General features: G+C 39.5%; 1 protein-coding gene across 2 annotated transcripts in view; it reads left to right on the top strand.

Moving 5' to 3' along the window:
• Positions 1-19,658, top strand: part of WASHC5 (WASH complex subunit 5) — a 69,276-nt gene that overhangs the window by 21,682 nt on the left and 27,936 nt on the right. For both annotated transcript variants that reach the window (XM_020964973.2, XM_078153728.1), the window contains 8 exons: positions 1,620-1,791; positions 7,816-7,943; positions 12,019-12,148; positions 14,041-14,153; positions 14,663-14,829; positions 14,924-14,999; positions 16,996-17,106; positions 19,094-19,234. In XM_020964973.2, the coding sequence (XP_020820632.1) occupies positions 1,620-1,791; positions 7,816-7,943; positions 12,019-12,148; positions 14,041-14,153; positions 14,663-14,829; positions 14,924-14,999; positions 16,996-17,106; positions 19,094-19,234 (1,038 nt within the window). The remainder of the gene's footprint in view (positions 1-1,619; positions 1,792-7,815; positions 7,944-12,018; positions 12,149-14,040; positions 14,154-14,662; positions 14,830-14,923; positions 15,000-16,995; positions 17,107-19,093; positions 19,235-19,658) is intronic.

Genomic DNA, 19,658 nt, shown 5'->3' with positions numbered 1-19,658 from the left:
TTTTCAATTTGAGACAAGTCTACACAGGCATTTCAGTACAATAACATTAATTCAATGATAAAATGACAAAGAAAATTTCATTGTGTTAGCAAAATGCTACAATAACCTTGCATAATTAAATAATGTAATATAATTAGAAAACAGACTTATAGCCTTTAGGAAGACATGATGAAAGCTAATATTCATATGAGCACTTTAAGATTGACAAAGTGCTTTACATAATTATCTCTTCTTATTGTAACAGCAGCCCCAATAGGTAGATGCTGCTGTGCTTCCCCTTTTACAAATGAGAAATACCTTGCCCACAATCGCACACCTGGGAAGACCTGACTTGATGACTCCAATTCCAGCATCCTCACCCGTGTGCCACCTAACTGATGGCTAAGTGATGGCTGAAATGACATACCTATAATTTATCTCATATATAAATAAATATATATATATATATATATATATATATATATATATATATATATATATGTCATAACCCTTAGTGACTCAGTTTGCTTTTTTATTCCTCTTTCTTCTCATAGGCAGAATTGGCTCTTAATGAACTGGCTGAGATTAATGTTTTGAATTGGTAAAGTGAAAGGTGATGATAGCATCCTTAAGAAATAGTTTCTACTACCGCACCTCCATCTGTGATTCAGAGTGTCTCAAGGAATATAGATGGGTAAATGGGCTTAAGAAAAATGGACTCCCAGAAGTACAAAGAGTTTGCTTCTCTTTCCTTTATAAGGCTTCATTCTGTTTCTCTGATAAAAATTCAAAGGAGAAAGAAAAACCTGGATAAAGAAGAAGAATTGATTTGGCAGAGCAAAGCTAGCTTGTCATAGCCTGTTCCTTACTCTGGTAGTCTGAATTTTAAAGTTTCTGCCCTACAAAGAACAGTACTTTTCTCCATGTACTTCCCCTTCCCACCAAAAAAAAAAAGAGTCTAGCCTGTTTTACTTAGGTAAATTATATGTTATAAATAATATATAAAATAATTTGGTTTCTGGAATATATCCTGGAGAAAATGAAGTTCCTGCTCCCAGATTATTAATTTTTCATTACCAAGATGCCTTTCCAAATTTACACATTCTGCTTTGGGACATTTTAAATTGATTGTTTAGTGCCTGCTGTTGGAATATCACTTGATGGTCTCAAGCCAACTAGAAAACATTAATAATGTTTTAAAATTTACTTCTTTCTCTGGACAAAGGAAGTTGACTAGATATCTGCCTATTCTTTGCCTAAATTAGAGCCATTTCTGTTGTCCACTAAAATCTGACCTACTTTTATTTTCCACTGTAGCCTTACATACAGTAGTGTTTACCTTTCAGCTGCTTCTGCCTTAAATTTCAAGGTAGACAGTAATGAAATAGCTGGCAATATCAAACGACATTCTTACCTCTTCCTCACAAGCCCTTAAACACCTATAATTTATCACACATATATCATTCAATTTGTGTAGTCACTACAGCTATTTGCCACATGATTCACTGGCATGTGATGCTTTTGTAAGTTATAAATTTTATTTATATATATTTTTATACACACACACACACACACACACACAACACACACACACAAATAATATTTTCTATTGAACTAATTAAATTGTTTTATCCTCAAAGGCAAGCAGATATGCCAGTGTCGGTGAGCGGGTACATTCCCAAGTGCAGCAGTTTCTAAAAGAAGGTTACTTAAGGGAGGAATTAGTTCTGGATAACATCCCAAGGCTGCTGAACTGCCTGAGAGATTGCAATGTCACTATCCGGTGGTTGATGCTTCATACTGCAGACTCAGGTAACGTCTATGATTTGTAGCCTTTCATGTAATATCTCATGTTTAAAATTAACAGAGTTCCATTCTCCCTCATAAAGTGTAGCAGTCCAGAAGAGAAGATCCCTTGAATGAAAACCTGATCCCAAAGCTTGGTAGAAAGAGGACTGGAGTTAGAGGCAGAAGGCCTGAGTATGAGTCCCAGCTCTGCCACTTTCTGGCTGAGTGACTTTGATCAAGGGAGTGTTCTTAAATCTTGGGTGATTAAGAAAAGTTTTACAGAGGAGGTAAAGTTTTTAGTTGGTTCTTAAAAATGGATAGCTTTTAAGTTGTCCAAGAGGGTATGAGCCAGCATGCTGAGCAGGGAGATTTTATGACCAAAGGTAGGGACATAAAAGGGATGGTTGGGAAATGTTGATTAGACTAGTTTGTTTGGAATGGAATAGTCATTTGGCGGTTAGGCAGATTGGGGGTAGATCTTGGAGGACTTTAAATGTCCAGTGGGGTTTGTACTTCATCCTGCAGAGACAAAGTATGGGGTAGTGTCCAGAGTGCTGGACTTGGAAGCAGGAAGACATATGTTCAACTCCTTCCTCTAACACTGATTAAATGTATGACCCTGGGCAAGTAACTTAACCTCTCTGAGCCTCAGTTTCCTTATCTGTAAAATGGGGGGTACCATAGGTCAGGTCTTATTTAAGCTGGTCTGGTGGTTTCATTTCAGGATTAGAACATAAAGAGGTCCTTGTAGACTCTCATTGACAGAAAAGCCCTATTGAATAGGACTTCATATAGCACTCTTTACAGTAGCAAAAAAATGGAAACTGAATGTGTGTCCATTGATTGTGGAATGGCTGATCAAATTGTAGCATATGTATATAATGAAATGTGACACTGTAAGAATCCTATGCCTTTTGAGGCAACCCATTGGCATCTGTGTGCAAGAGGGATGGGCTGTCTTGAGGCGATGGGAATTACAGTCAATCTTGCAGATGCTTGGGAACCCTACAAAGCTGCAAAAACTGCTCTGAATAATACATTGGATTTTTCAAACATCAAAGAGCAGGTATGTCTGGTTAATCAAAGAAGAATTGCTCATAACTGATAAGCTTCCTCACAGGAGCTCTTTCAACAAAGACAAGACAACCACCTTTCTGGAATGTTCTAGTGAGTGTCTCTGAAAAGGCAGATAAGGCCCCTTCTACTTCTCTGTGAGGTGACTTCCTTAGAGCTACTGTCTAGTTGGTGTCTGAGGTGGGATGTGAACTCCATCCTCTCTAACTCTGTCTAGCACTCTCTCTACTACACCAGCCTATATTGAAGTAGCCACCTTCTTATCCAATTAAAATAGGAACATTTGCTTATACCCAGTCTTCTCCAGTCTGATTATTTCCGGTCACTTTAATTTTTTCCCCCTGAACACCAGCTTCCCAACCTTTTTGTCATTGTGGTTGTTGATGGATTCAGTTGAATCAGTCCATCCTTCTGCTGTCACAAAAGATTGAACCTACCCCATGTCAGAAAGTTTTTGAAAGCTTCTGAAGAAGATGATTCTGCAAGCTTCAAGTTGTCTGTAGCATTAATCCAGTTTTTAATCAGTTTTGTTGGTGCTCTTGTTTTGGGGGTTTTTTAACACGTACCCCCATGAAATTGAAAAATTCTCAGGCATAGAATCTGTTGTCAGCCTAAAAGTTCTTTCTGTTTAGGGTGGTTGTTTTTAAAATCTCTAATCCTTAGGCTTATTGATCACCCTTAGTGATTACTTTTCTCTAGGTTATAAAATCTACTCTGGTTTCCCCAATGTTTTGGCTTCGCTATCATCTATATTACTATGCCAGGTAACATTACCAATGTTTAGAAGCCATGGGGCTTTCAAACTTATATCTATACCAGAGGAAGCTAGCTTTAATCTAACAAGAGTTAGCTTTAGCTAACAAAAGCTCTATACTTTTACCTTCAGGGGACACCGTATCCCAGTTTTGTGCCTGAGAACTTGCCTGAATCCATTAGGCCAGGTTTCACTCTGTACTTCAAATGTTGCTGTATTTTAGTGGAATCACCATGGGTCCCGCATTTTCTGAGAGGTGCCTGGGTAATTAACTGCCAAAGCCAGTCTGTACAGAGGTTGTCAAGGCATAGGAAAACTGTTAAACATTGTCCAAATTTATAAGACTGCTTTCTTGCAAAGAGCCCATTTCTTGGTTGCACTGGGGAATACAGTAGTCTTTCCCGGTAACTAGATGGCTTACATTCCCTCTAAACTATTTTAAGTCCCTTCTAATTCTAAATCCTCTGATCCTCTCTGGCAGAAGCAGAATTCAAATCTCCACATCTTTTGACTCCAAAACCATGTTCTTTCTAGCATACTGTGCTGCCTCATTCAAGCCTGATGAATTACCCTCTGCTGTCACAGGGCATGCCTTTCTAATAACCACATACTTGTATCTGTCAGCTCCAGTGTCACTCTTGTGTGAATTGACACTTATTTAACACTCAGTGGTTCACTATAATTTTCATTTTCTGTAACAATAAACCCTTTTCTTTTGTACTTACTGTGGCAGCATTCCCCCCATCCCATTTCAAGACATTTTCTTATCATCTTGCATTTTCCATACTTAATGCTTTGACACAAATTTCATTCTAGGATAGCTGATGTAAAATATCTCATGGATGTGAGATAGTAGAGAGAACAATGGTCTGGGAGTCAAATGACCAGGGCCTTGGCTCTGGTTCTACCACTAACTAGCTATGTGATTGTGGCAAAATTCGGCTCTGATGATCTATGCTTAATGATAACATTTGGAGAGCATAAAAAAATCAGACTTTGAGAGCTAAAAAGGACTATAGAGCTTGTCTGACCCTACTCCTTAAAGGTAGAAGAGAGGAGAAGTCACTTGCCCAAGGTCAGACAACGAGCCCCACAGCAGCAGAACTAGGTCTAGGAATCAGGTCTCCTGTGTTTTGTCCCTTATGTCCTGCTGCCTCCTCGTGTAATGAGCAGTTTATCTCTAAGTCATATTTTAGGGTGCTTTCCTAGAAATAGTTCTTTGATTCAAAATGTAGATTTTTTTTCTGCTTTAGTTTCAAAAGATGAGCCTTCACTGACCTGAGTATCCAGTCCTCTTCCTGCCCCTTTGCCTGACTTACTTAGAATTCAGGCTCCCTGTGGACAAAAATTGCTGTTTGCTTTGTCTTGTCACAGTGAGTGTTGGGTGGAAACTTGCTGAGTTACCTGTCGCCCTAGAGCTTCAGAAAGTTATTGCTTGGATTACATAGCTGTTAGGACCCTTGGAACGGCCTTAGAGTTCCCCTTCATTTTACAGATGCACATGTATACATGGATAATGTATAAATCATTAGGACAGTCACTGGTTTGGGGAGGGGACAACCTCTTAGAGTGAAAAAACGAAGGAAAAGTGGGATCTGAAGTGAGATTTAAGAGAGCAAAATATAAAGAACAGGCTGAGTAAGAATCTTGGCCGAAATCATATTGGATGAATGTATGAATGGACATGGATGGATGGATAAAAGAAGAAGATATAGCAAGTGCATTTATTAAGCCATTACTACACTTCAGGCACCTTACTAGGGATACAAATATAAGCAAATAAGGCAATCCCTATCCCAAAACAGGTTACATTCTAATGGAAGAAGATACCTACATATAGGAAAAAGAGAGGGAATAGAGAGATGGGGATGGGGGGAGATGGTAGAAGTCCACCCATATGGGAGAAAGAGGAAATTTATGGAGAGAGTCCAAATAAGAGTGAAGTGAATTATGGCTGGGGTCCTTCCTAAAATGGTAGCCAGGCAATAGAGTCAGTAATGAGGAGAGAAGGCCCCAGGAAGTTGAGATGAGTATGAAACCAAGAGAAGGAACAGAGCTTGAGGTCCGAAAGGTTGTCTAAAATGGTTTGGAAGACAGAAGGCAGGCTATGTTAAAAATTACCTGATTCAGCCTGCCCTCCCTAAAGCTTTGGCCTTTCATGGCACCAACATATATTCTCCACCCCCAACCTAATTGATACTTCAGTGTGATCTAGAGGCAGCTTCACTAGTCTGTAACTCAAAAACCTTCCTTCTACCTACAGCCACTCAGCTGTGTTTGACTACAAATAATCCCTTATCCTACATTGTGCTGGGTTGGGTTGGGTTTTGTTTTTTTTCTTTAAAGCTAAGGCTTGACAGAGCTTAGTAGAATGGAGCCTGGGAGAGTTTGCTCTTTCAAGTACAGCAAGATAGGGGCTGAGGTGACCTAAGTTTTCAAGTCATTATTTGTATCTTCTGTTTCTGGTGGCCACAGGAAAACCTTAGAATATTGTAGCAAATCACTGAAAGGTGCTTCCAGGATGGTGACCTCTGGGGCTAAATGGTCATATTTTCCTACTGAACTAAAGAACCAACATATGTCCTTCAAGAACATTGCCATTATAGATCACCCAGAACTAGAAGAGGTATTAGAAGTCATCTGTCTAACTTCCTCATTCTGTAGATGAGAAATCAGGCCCAGAGATGTTAAGTGACTTGCCCCAAGTCACACAGATAGTGATAGTTGAAACCTTACGTGAACTGAAGCCTTTCACTCCAAACCCAGTACTAGGTACCATTTCTTCCATAAAGCCATCACTATTCCTCCTAACCAAAAATTTCTAATAGCACTTTGTCTGGATCTCTCTTTTGTCCTTATAATATTCTACTTTATATCTTATTTATATATGTGACCAATCAGTAGTTCAAGGTTAGGTTTCCATTGTATTCCATGTTTCTCACTTTTAACATTTTGAGTATTTTTTTGTTTTTAACAGTTTTGATCTTAGCTCTAATACCATGTCTTCCAGAGGGATCCGAGTCTCAGTGAATCCTAGAAAATAGGAAGAATGAGAAAGGAAGAGGCTTAAGATGAGAGAAGCTTTTTAATTATGATGCAGAGATCCCAAAGGACACAGTGGAAGGGATAACAGATTTAGAGTGGGGCTTTCAAGCTGAAGTTAAGGGATGAGGGATCAAAGAGTGAGGCTTGGGGGCAGGGGGCAGGGTTGTTTAGTTCGGGGTTCAGTACCACTGGGATGGGGAGAATAAGAAGCAGTGGTACTATGTTAACCACTGAGAAGTGAGTCCAGGCTGATTATCAGTAGATAGGGAGAGGTCTCCTAAAAAAGGCAGATGATTGGAAGGTTAAGAGTTAACTGTTGATGTCCAGAAGAAGGCAGTCAAGATGGCAAAGACCTCAAAGATCATACCATTTGAGGATGAATTGAAGGAACTCCAGGTATTTAGCTTGACAGTCAGATGGTGTAGGAGGGACATAATAGCCAGCTGTCTTTGGGTATTTGAGGAGCTGTATCATTCATACGAGGCAATAGACTTGTTCTGTTTTACCAGAACTAGGAGCAATGGATCAGAGTTGCAAAGAGGCAGATTTAGATTTAATGCACAGAAAACTTTCCCAACAATCAGAGCTTTCGAGAAGTGGAATGAGCTACCTCAGGTAATTATGGGACCCCCTCACTGGAGGTCTCCAAACAAAGGCTGCCTAATCACTTGTGGAAACTAAAAAAGAGGTGATTATTCAGAAAATGTTCGGTTATTCTTTTGCAGCCACAGTGGTGGGCAGATAGCAGATGGTTAATAAATGCTTGTTGATTAATTGCTTGAACTAGATTGCCTCGGAGGTCCCTTTCAGCTCTGAGATTGTGTGATCCTTTCATTTCATTTGCAACTTACGAGTGTTACTTCTAATTGTCAGGAAAGAAGCATGCTCTAATTCTTTGAATCAGGAAATAATCTTTTAAATTGAAAATAATAAGAGGAAAGGATACTTGACTTTGAGGATGTTCACTTTATCACTGCCTCCTCAATAGAGCCGAGAGAACAAATCTTGTAGAGATATTATTGGTTTGTAAGTGATTGCTGAGGTTTATTTATTCTTATTTTTAAGTATTTTGCCACTAAATAATCAAGTAGTCTCCCTGTGCTCATAAGAGCTTATGTAAATTGCATTTTGATATGCATTATGCAAATTGATAACTTTTTCCCTCCTATATATAGCCTGTGACCCAAATAACAAACGCCTTCGTCAAATCAAGGACCAAATTCTGGCAGACTCAAAGTACAACCCAAAGATCCTCTTCCAGTTGCTGCTCGATACTGCCCAGTTTGAGTTCATACTTAAAGAGGTAACAAATGATTATTTTGTAAAGGAAGCATTGAAGTAATCATCGTAAGAAACATTTACATAGCACTTTAACGTTTACAGTATGCTTTACATACACTATCTTATTTTGAATCCCCAACAGCCCTTGAGAGAGGGCTTCATTTTAACTGTCTCCATTTTACAGATGATGAACTCGAGGCTTGTAAAGGTAGTGATTTATCCATGATCATACAGCTCTTGTAGTAATTTTCAGAGGTAGGATTTGAACCCCAAGTCTTCCTGACTGTAGTCTACTACTCTGTCCACTAAACTATACACACTCAACTTCAAATCAAAATACCTGGATTCATAGATCATTGAGATTTAGAGCTGAAAGAAACCTTAGAGATTATCTGTTCTGTCTGATTTTTCAAATAAGACAACCATGGGCCCAGAAGAGTGAACTTACCCATGGAAATAGAAATAGTTGTATCTTTTAAAGATGATAATAACTGAGATTTAAACCAAGGTCTTCTGATTTTAAAACCAGCATTCTACCTCATTCTGGGATCAACCAGCCATTTATTAGGCATTTATTATGTGCAAAGCCCCAGCACTCCCAGTCTAGCGAGGCTTACTAAATAAGTGATCATAGACCTCCCTGAACCTTAGTCTCTTCACCTGTAAAATAGGATTGGCAATACTTCCACTACTACTTTGCAGGATTCTTAGGAAGATGAAACATTCATCCCTCTCTCCTGAGCTCCATTCTAGCATCACCGATTGTCTATTGTACATTTCAAACTGGATGTCCCATAGGCATCTTAAAATGAAAAGACAAAATAAAACACATTTTTTCCCTTCCCTCCGGCCCCCCCCAAAAAAAGGGAAAAAAAGGAAACAAATACTTGTTAAAAAACTTAGTATGTGCCAGGCAGTGGATCAAGCACTCTCAAGTATTATTTCAATTGATCCCTGAGAGGTGGGTGCTATTATTATCCATAGTTGAAGAAACCGAGGGGTGCCAAAACCACCTCTCCTCTGAGATGTTATTTTGGTTGAAGCCACCACCGTCCTTCTAGTCACCCAAGTTCACAACCTGTCTTATCCTTTATTCCTCACTGTCGCTCCATATTTCCAATCAGTCCCCAGGTCTTGTTAATTCAACCTCCACAATCTCCCTTGCATCTGTCCCCTTCTCTCCATTCACATCCTCACCACCCTAATTCAGGTCTTCCCACTTGCTGGTACTATTGTAGTAGCCTCCTAATTAGTCTCCCTGCTTCTCATCTCCCTTTTCCAGTCCATCTTCTATACATCTTACAAAGAGATATTATTAAGGCATAGGATTGATTGTGTCACTCCCCCCTGCTCAGTAATCTCTGTTGGCTCCCTATTTCCTCTAGAATCAGCTACTCCTTTGCTTATCATGTAAAGCCTTTTGCCACTTGGCTCCAACCTCACTTTCCATCCTTAATGTGCATGACTGCCTTTCACACACTCCGGATGAGCCCAAGTGGCCTTTTTGCCGTTCTCCACGTTCAATATTCTGTCATCTTTCTCCATGTTTTTGGGCACAGTCTGTCCCCCCATGCTGGGAGTGCAGTCCATGTTCATCCCTTCCTCTTAGACTCCATTTCCTTCTCAGCTCAACCGCCACTTCCTACATGATTGATACATCAATTCAGCCAGCATTTGTTCAATGCCTGATACGTTCCACACTCTCTGCAGGCACCAAGATACAAAAGCAATCTTGGCTCTCAAGGAACTTACGTTCTGTTTGGGGTGAGTGGACAGCATGTCCACATATAAATAGGTACAAAATATACACAAGGTAGTGTTGGTGGGGAGGTGCTAGTAACTGGTGGAGCACAAAGAGAAGCCTCATGTAAGAGGTAGTGATTTAGCTGAGCTGATGATACAGAGACAAAAATGAAGCTCTCTGTTCTCAAAGACCTTCTGTTCCATTGGAGGAGACAACAGGCATAAAGAATAAATGCAGAGTTGTTTACTGAGGGAAGGCACTAACAGTTGGGGGAATCAGGAAAGGGATCTGTGAGATGGAAGTGAGAAGGGAATCGTTGCAGGGATGAGCAGCAGCCCATGCATAGGCACGGAAATGGGAAACAGGCTCACAACTCTAAGAGAGTTTGACTGCTTTGTAGAACACAGGATGGGAAGTAACATACGTAATGAGGTTGGAAAGGTTGCTCTGGGTGCTGAAGGGATTTTAAAAAGATACGTGTATAGCACTATCCCTGTGACATTTCTATTTTCCATGATTTTTCATCATTACTGATAGAGGTTAAGTAACCAGACACTCCAATTTTCATTAGTCTGAGATAAAGTCCATTGGGCCTAAGGACTAGAACTCTGAAAATAGCAAAGCACTCCCTTTCTAGAAATTCTCTTCACTTTCCTTGGCTTTCAACCAGGCTTTGACCATTTTGGTTCTATCCCAAATATATGATTCTCCTTGTCAAGAAAAAGAAACAAAATACGAATTCACTATTTCTTCCTTTCTTCCTTCGTGTGTTATCATTCCATTCATACCAAACAATGTTCCCTTTTTCTTTGATCTTCTGCTGCCCCTACCACTGTAGCTACAAAAACTTTTAGTGTTGTCCATAGCATCCATCACCAGGCTCTAGTTTTTGTGATGCTAGTCGTATAAGACCATGCTCCTTTTTTTGTGTATAACATCAGAGATCTGTCCTCACTTTTATCTTCTGTACCCCATGGACAAGGCATAACCTCTCTAGTTCTGTATGTTCATCTGTTATAGGAGAGTATAGGGCTTGACAATCTACAAGGACCCTCCTGACTCTATGATCCTACATTTCCTTTTTAATTTTGTATAAGCCCTGTAGATCTTCATTGGTCTATTTAGATAGTTCCTCCTTCCTTTATTGGAATAATTTTCATTTGTTTTATCAAAGTTTTATTTGTGAGAGCATCACATCATTCTTGGACCAACATCCCCTGTGGAATTTTAGGTCATGAGATCCTACCTAGCCCTTCCCTGAATTCTTTGAAATTATTCAGTTCTGTTCAGCTTTTCACCTGCATGATTTCAGATACTAAATAGAGTACCCGAAGTTCATTTCCTCTCTCCTTTGGCCACCAGTTCTTCCTAATTGGTCAGAATAGATCTAGAACAGCAATTTCCTCTGTTGTTTCTTCTACCTCTGGAAGAATTGCATTATTTTAGTAAAGCTAATCAAGAATGTATCAGTTCCTTTCTTAGCAGAAAAGGTTATAGTAGATAGTTCTGGCACAGAAGCCTCCTCGCTCTGGTATCATTCTCCTGTGCCAGTTTTGTGGTATTTGTCCAGTTCATCATTTCCTTCTTCTACCATGCTTTCCTATCCTGTTTTATGGATTTCCTCACTTAAGTATATCCTCTTGCTAGACACTGCTACCGCAACAACTTTTTTCAAAAATTTAATCCTTTCATCACCATGTTCTGTCCATGAGTCACATCTCAAGTGGGTCTCAGTGATACTTATGAGGCCAAATTCACCTGCTTATGAAGATCTCTAATTCATGTTGTTAATTACCTTTTCTTTGCTCATTTTTTGCAGTGTCAATCCTCTTGGTTTCTTGCCCCACTTTTTTTGTCATTTCCTTACTTCATCATCCTTTATCATCCTGCCCAGATCACAAAGATTCCTTCCACAACCCCAAGCAAGGTTTACTCCTGTCCAGGGATCTTTCTTCCTACTCCCACAGGAGTCTACTTCAGAATTAGCTTTTCCTAACAAAGGAATAGATACAATTAAGCTATTAGAAAGTTAGAAAGAACCTTGGAGATCCTATAATTCTATACTCACCTCTTCCACATCAAAGAGGAGAAAACTGAGGCCCAGAGGAATCAGGTTATTTGCCCAAGGACCCTTGGGCAGAGAAAGCCCAGGTCCTAAACAGGAACTATCTGCCCTGGCTCCCAGCCTGCTAAGCTTTCCACTCTACTGTCTCTGGAATAAAAGCAGCTTAAGTAATGCTACTTTGGGGACATTTTTTCAATTAAAATATGGATTTCATTCAGGGACTGTCAATAAAGTATTCAATATTAGTTTTCTTTCAACTACAAATGACTTTTCTACCATTCTCACCAGATGTTCAAACAGATGCTTTCAGAAAAGCAAGCCAAATGGGAGCATCACAAGAAGGAAGGCTCTGAGAGAATGATGGAACTTGCTGATGTCTTTTCAGGAGTAAAGCCTCTAACAAGAGTGGAGAAAAATGGTAATTGTTTAAGAAAAAAATGTTGGTACATTTGATATGTATGTGAGGATGATGTAAGTGCTAGAGAGCTGGCAAGTTGGCGACCCTTTTGCTTTGCTTTGCTTTTTTCCCCCCCATTTCTGCAGATCAATTCTTGGCTATATCCTCAAATAGCAATTTCATGCCACCGTTTTTCCTGATTTGTTAACCTCTTTAGTCACAGAAAAGGATTACAAGCATTCCTTGCCTTTAACTCCTTCACAATTCATTCTTTCAATACACAGGGCCTGGAGTACAAGTACTGGACAGTTCTCAGATTCCAGATTTCACCACCTTTCCTTGCCCATTAGACAGCTCACACAAGTGAGCAGTGGGCATTAGCGTAAAAAAAGGGACTGAAGACTGATTTTTGAAAAGAATATTTCCAGATCTGAGCACAAAACAAAGTTTTAGTGGAATGATTTTGAGAACCTTTACTTGCCTCAGGAAAATGTATCTAGAAAAAAGAAGTATCCCTTAAAACTTCCCAATACAGCTTTCTATAGATACTTGAGCCACCCTTGGAGAGAAATATTGTTTTTCAAATGTTAAGTCTTTTATCTTCAAGCCAATATATAAGTTTCATACCAAAGTTGTCCAAGAGAGTTGTATTTTTATGTGCTCTGTATTTGTTTCTATAGTGTATGAGAGCCCTTAACACAGTCAATGTGCACAGTATATTTATGCCTGTTTTATACGACTTTCAACTTAGTTTTTACTCTTTTACATGATTAGTAGGTGGTAGTTCTAGCAATGTAGTTTGTTTTATTGTTTCCTTTTACAGGACCTGATGGGTCATAAACTCAACCCCCAATGCAAAAAAATACATTGTTACTTTATAGAAACACATTGTTTAGAAAAGTGATTACTAGTATCTTGTATTTTAATTGGGGTGGGTAGTGTGGGGGTGGGTGTGGGTGTGTTTTAAGAGAGCCAAGTTGATTACTCTCTCACTTCCTATTGTATTTCCAGTATTTTTCAAAGCTTAACTATCTATATCAGTGGTTTTTTTATCTTTTTCTTTGTTTGTTTAATCATTGATGTATCCTTTTCCTTGCTTTAAGGAAACTCTAGTCCTCTACTGAATCTTTAAAATGGTAGCTGCTAACTCAGAAGTTGTTTGTCACTGCTTTAAGCAATGTAGAATGTAAATCGTTAGACTGATAATAAAATGAAATATTACAAGGAAAGTACTTTGAAGATACACCAAAAAAATCAGAACATAAAAAGGAAGTTTTATTTGAGTGTATCACACTCTTCCCATTCAAATTTGTCCCATCATTACTCACCTATAAAATCTGAGTAGGAGGGGTCCTCAGATCACCTAGTCCAACCCATACCTGACCAAATAGCCCCACTGCATCACCTGCACTATTGCCAGCTGATCTCATTTTCTCCCAAAACACGTCCCTGTCATTCTGCCCCAGATCTTTGCCCTGACTCTGGCTTCTATCTAGACTGCCCCTCACCCCCTACTTCCCCATCTTTACAAATCTGAGCTAGTTTTCATGCCACAGTTCAAGTTGTATCTCATCCATGAAGCTGCCCCTGACAACTCTGCACACTCTGATTTTTCTCCTGTCTCTCTTCTCATAATACCTGTTTTCTGTGTATACCACACATTTTTAAAATTATATTGTTAGGTAGTTATTTTATTCCTCAAATATTTACTCTTTAACCTGAGTATAATCTCTGTAAGGGAATGGACCGTACCATATACTTATTTCATAAATGTGAGTGCCTACTGTTGAGCACTTAGTAAATACTTAACAATCATGAACTGACATGAGTTTAAACTGAAGTATCCTTTAGGGCATTGCAGTGAAAGAAATTACACGTCTTTAGTAATCTTTCTTTTGTTTGCTTATTATCAGAAAATCTACAAGCTTGGTTCCGAGAGATCTCAAAGCAAATATTGTCTTTAAATTATGATGACTCCACTGCTGCAGGCAGAAAAACTGTGCAGTTAATACAGGCATTAGAAGAGGTAAGGAAGGTCTTCACACGACAACTGTGTAGTTACCATGCCTTTTATACATAGACCAATTCTTTTGTTTTATCCATTGCCATCAAACAAATTTAATAGTAGATAAGTGCCAGCATCTTAAGTATAAGCTGAGGTTTATCCTTCATTAACAACCCTAGAAGTCTTCAGAAATTAAGATTTTCCTTCCTAAGTTAAATGAAAAAATCATAGCTGTTGCTCCTAAAATGGGAAAATGTACATATAATGTGTTTGTGTATGCTGCGCAATTAGTGACCATTTCTCTCCAGGTGCCCACGCCAGCACTTATTCATCATCACTTTATAACTTTGCCAGTGTAATGGTTTCTAAAGTTATAATTTTAAATCTATTGCCAAACAGGTCTTATTTAGACACTGTTGCCGTTGTAAGGAATGGACTGTATTCAAATTTATTTTCCAGTAAAATCAGCACAGAAGAAGGCATTCATAATTTTGAGGAAAGTTAATATTAAATTTATTTCCATCACTCAGGTTCAAGAATTTCACCAACTAGAGTCCAATCTGCAAGTGTGTCAGTTTCTTGCTGACACACGGAAGTTTCTCCATCAAATGATCAGAACAATTAACATTAAAGAGGAGGTCTTGATCACTATGCAGATAATTGGTGACCTTTCCTTTGCCTGGCAGTTAATTGACAGGTAATATGAATTCCTTCTCTGTTAACAAGACATCTGAACAACTTTTAGGCAGAGAGCCTGGTGGACATTCTCATTGTTGTGTTCTTCTTTTCAGTTTCACCTTTATCATGCAAGAAAGCATAAGGGTTAACCCTTCCATGGTCACTAAACTTCGAGCTACCTTCTTAAAGGTAAGCAGGGCCGAGGTGAGCAGATGCTTCACTTCAGCAACTGCTGGTAGTCTTCTTTCTATGTTGACTTCATTAATTCAGTCAGCCCTAGATTCCTTCCCCTTTGAAAATTCAGTTATATTGTATCTTTTTTTTTCAGATTCCAAATGAACAGTTTTCTACCAGAGATAGTTTAACAAGACACAAACATTTATTGCTTAAATAACGTACAAAACACTGTAGTTCTTTGGCTTATGAACACTGGGTTTAGCTTTAATAATAGACCAAGTTTTCCCAAAGATGGAAGGATGGCCTCTGGCAGCTTTTATGTTGGATGCCCCACCTCCCATCATTAGATAGCATTTAGCCTTAATTCTTAGTCACTCAGATTGCTAGTGGAACATGCTATTCAGAGATATTCTCAGCGTCTCTGCTTCTATTCTTTTGAATCACAGAACCACAGAATTAGGAGTTGAAAGACTTACATCAAAGGTCATCTTGTCCCACTCATATCTAAAGCACAAATCCTCTCCTGCAGCATCCATAACATGGCCATAGATTTGCATGCTGTGATGCAAATAAAATAATATTCTTTGTGATACTTGATAAAAAGGATTTTTTTTAATTCACTCTACTTTTTAAGAAAGATTATGGTTTGTTTCTAATGATGATTCTGCATTTACAGAGGATATTCCTAAAGGGCTGGGAAAATGAAATCGATATGTTTTACAACATTCTTGTTAATTCATATTTAAGTGGAGCATAATAAAACTACTCTCCTGTACCAGCTTTGGCACTTGGAAGATTTTCGAGGTTGTGTAGTCACATCATTTGTTTTCTCTTATTTTCATTGTCAGTAATTAGGTTCTATCAATCATTTCAGTTCTTTTGAGAGGAGAAAAAGGGAAGAAGGTGGGTTCAGTACTTAAGAAAATGAGGGCTCTCCTTCCCCTTACGTATCTAAGAGATACCAGGATATAAAGCTTGTCTAATTTTTCCCAGCTCCGTAAATGTATTCCATTGAAATGTAGCCCGTGCGAGTTGAATCCCTTTACAGCAAAATTCTCTGAGACAAAAATACAAGTCCAGCCTATTTATTTCAAATTATAATAGATACAATTATATAACTCACACAACCCTTTGGCACTACTTATAATTAACTATCTTTATAAAAGCAAAATTGGAAAAAATTCCTTTTGGATTCAGTCAAAAATATGAAGAGAATTCTTTAAGATGTAGTGTTTTTTGTTTTGGCTAAGGGTGTTTATATGACTTTTTGGCCAACCTCAATCATGATGTAATAAATTCAGATAAGTTGGGAAAGAATAGAGAAGTCCTTCTTCCCTTCTGTTGGAGAACCCTGCAGGTCCCTGACTAGTCAGTCCTAAACCTGCCCATTTCTCTACGGTTCTCAGCTTGCTATGTTTTTGGCCCGTTCTTCTAGTCTCCTTTCATCCTTCGTCTCCTGTAGTTCTTGATCATCGCAGAGCTCCCAGGGCTTAAAACCCATGCCTCTTTCTCCTTAGGGGTCCATCGCCGTTCCTAGTAGAATGACACTTTCCTTAAATCCTCTCTCAGTTCCACCAGAAATCTCAGTTTGACCTGGAAATTTTACCCATCTTCGTGATTAACTTTGCACCCTATTTCTTGGTGGGTTAACTGCATAACCAACCACCCAGTGCAGTGGAGGAGAGGAACACCTTTTTCATTTTGGAGAAACTGATTTTTCTGAAGATTCTGTTCCCCTGATGACTGTGCTAGATTTCTTCCCACTATCCCACTAGCCATAGGTTAAAATGATGAGAAAAAGTGCAGAGGCCACTGATGGATAACTGGTACAGTTAGGTGGATAGAGTGTGGACTTGAAATCAGGGAGAGCTGGGTTCAAGTCCCACCTCATATGCTTACTGGCTGTATGATCATGAGCAGGTTACTTAATCTTTCCGAGCCTCATTTTCCTTATCTGTAAAAAGAGTATAATAATTTCTAATTATCTCTAACCTTCCTTTCTTTTCAGCTTGCTTCTGCCCTTGACTTGCCCCTTCTTCGCATCAATCAGGCAAATAGCCCTGACCTTCTCAGTGTATCACAGTATTATTCTGGAGAGTTGGTTTCCTATGTAAGAAAGGTAAGAAGTTACTATTATGAACTTCATTTTTGTTACATAATAACCATTGTGATGATTAAGTGAGTGAAGAATGCCCTGTTAAAAAAGCTAGAGTCTGTTCTCCATGAAGCACGGGTTTGTTTTTTTTTTTAAGTGGCATGGCAACAATCACTTCATTCCCTCCTTAAAAACCTTCGGTGGCTAAAATGTAACGGACAGAGTCTAGAAAACACTGGCCTTGCAGTCAGAGGACCTGGGCTCAAATGACACCTCGGATGTTTACTGCCTGTATTGCCTTGGGCAAGTCCTTTAAGCTCCTGGGGCCTCCACTTCCTTGACTGCGAAATGAGGGAGTAGGACTAGGACGAAGAGGTTTCTGATTGCCCTTCTAGTTCTCGATCTCTGATCCTGACTCAGCTCTCAGGCCCTCTGATTACTTCCATTGACTCACACTTCACCTTCTGTCTCTAATCATCCTTTCCAGCTTGATCTCAGACTCCTCTGTTTTACACCCTCTAGGCTCCAAGCACACAGGACTACTTCCTGTTCTTCCTTCCCCAAACACATCGTAGGACTTTTTCACCTCCATCCCCTTTGCCCAGAGTGTTGTATTCACCCTCCATTTACATTGTATGTATTTTATATGCATAGTTATTGGTGTGTTATCTCTTCTATCAGGATGTGAGCTCTTTGAGGGTAGGGACTATGTGTTTGCCTTTTTTTGTATCCCCAGTGTTTAGCACAGTGCCTGATATATAGTAGGCACTTAATAAATGCTTGTTGACTGACTCAGTGTCCTCAAGCAACTTAATTTTTATTAGAGAATTACAACTTGGATACAGATAAACATAGTACAAGGAAAATTGAACCTGGGGAGATTCTTAGTACCTGGGGGGAATCAGGGAAAGATTCCTAGTGCAGATGGTAGCTTAGTTGAGCCTTGTTGAAACACAAGGCTTCTGAGAGGGTGATGAAGGGAAATATGTTCCAAACAGTAAATGGCTTGTGGGATTGTGGAAAATATAGAGTATTGTATTTGGGGGGTACCTCATAGCCCAGTGTGACTGGCAAAGAGTTAGTGAATCAAAGCAGCATTTGATGGTGCCCAACTGGAATTCAGGAGAGATGAGGGGTGGCTATCTAGATTTGGAAGTCATCTACGTAAAAATAATACTTGTGGAAGGTGACAAAATCCTGAAAAAGAGTGTGTGGAGGGAGAGAAGCAGACAGGCCCAGGACAGCACCCTGGGGAACACCCCCATTAGGGACAGGAAGTGCAGCCTGAGATAGGTGGAGAACCCAGACTGAACAGCATCTCAGAAGCCAAGGGCAGATAGGGAAGGGGGAAAGGGGAGATTGGGGCAGGGGGAGAAGAAGGAAGCAATAACTGAGCTGTAAAAATCTCAAGGACAAGAAGAATCAAAAAAAGGCTTTCACATTCAGCAGGTAAGAAGTCATTTAAGATGTCATTTACTAGCTTGAAGAGAGAAAGGTTCTAAACAACAGACGGGCCTAGAAACAAAATTTCAAGGAACTGAGAAGTGAGTGGGTAGTGAGGAAGAAGGGGCAGCAAGAGTAGATATTTTTATGAATTTGGCCATGAAAGGAAGGAGAAACTTACGATGATAGCTGGAAGAGATGGGCAGTCAAGTGAGGTGTTTTTTTAAGGCTGGGCTAGTGAAAGAGGAAGTATACAATGAGTAATTGATATTAGAGAGACCTTGAATATGTATGAGAGACAATCAGTGATGATGGAGGCAGGAGGAGAGGGGATCGGGATCCAGGGCACATGAAGGCTGGCTTTGGAAAAAGAAAGAGCCACCTCTTCCTCAGAGACAAGAGGAAAGGAGGAAAAGATGTGACAGTGTATTGGGCCTGTAAGGTGTGTAGTTGGGGGGAGAAGAGAGAATTTGTGGCAGATAGCCCCTCCTTTCATTTTAACAAAGATATTCAGTGACCAGGGCTATGCAGTTAATGCTTTTTTTTTCTCTTTGTTTCTTCTTTAAAGGTTTTGCAAATTATTCCAGAAAGTATGTTTACTTCTCTTTTGAAGATCATAAAGCTTCAAACCCATGATATCATCGAAGTGCCTACCCGGCTAGACAAAGACAAACTAAGAGACTATGCCCAGCTGGGCCCCCGCTACGAGGTTCCTTTGACATTTAAAGTTTTGCATTTTGATATTTTGGACTAGACGGCATAATATCATCCCCATGCCATCCAGTGAAAATCCATCTTGATTCCAAAGACCTTCACTGAGGGAGACCTTTTCCCCCTCTTTGTGAGCCCCTTGCATGACTTCACAATGCCTTCATGTCATTACTACCCAGCTTCCTCAGATCGGATGTTAATGTCCTTTAGCTCCTATTCAGTTGTCAGTGGAGACTGGCCACAGCTTATCACAGTCTTCCATATGATCTTCTCTTAAAAATGGCTACCAAATGTTTCTTCAGTTTAAATAGTCTCTGTAGGCTAAATAGATGATCCCATCTATACTGCCTCAAAGACTGTCTGGTTTTTCTACCTAGGCCTAGACAAAAGGTTGTAAAAGCTGTGTAGAGTGAAAGTTGGGA

Source organism: Phascolarctos cinereus, unplaced genomic scaffold (assembly GCF_003287225.1).
Source record: "Phascolarctos cinereus isolate Bilbo 61053 unplaced genomic scaffold, phaCin_HiC Scaffold_4;HRSCAF=312, whole genome shotgun sequence".
In the NCBI taxonomy this organism is placed as follows: domain Eukaryota; kingdom Metazoa; phylum Chordata; class Mammalia; order Diprotodontia; family Phascolarctidae; genus Phascolarctos; species Phascolarctos cinereus.
This window is presented reverse-complemented; position numbering and strand designations above follow the sequence as displayed.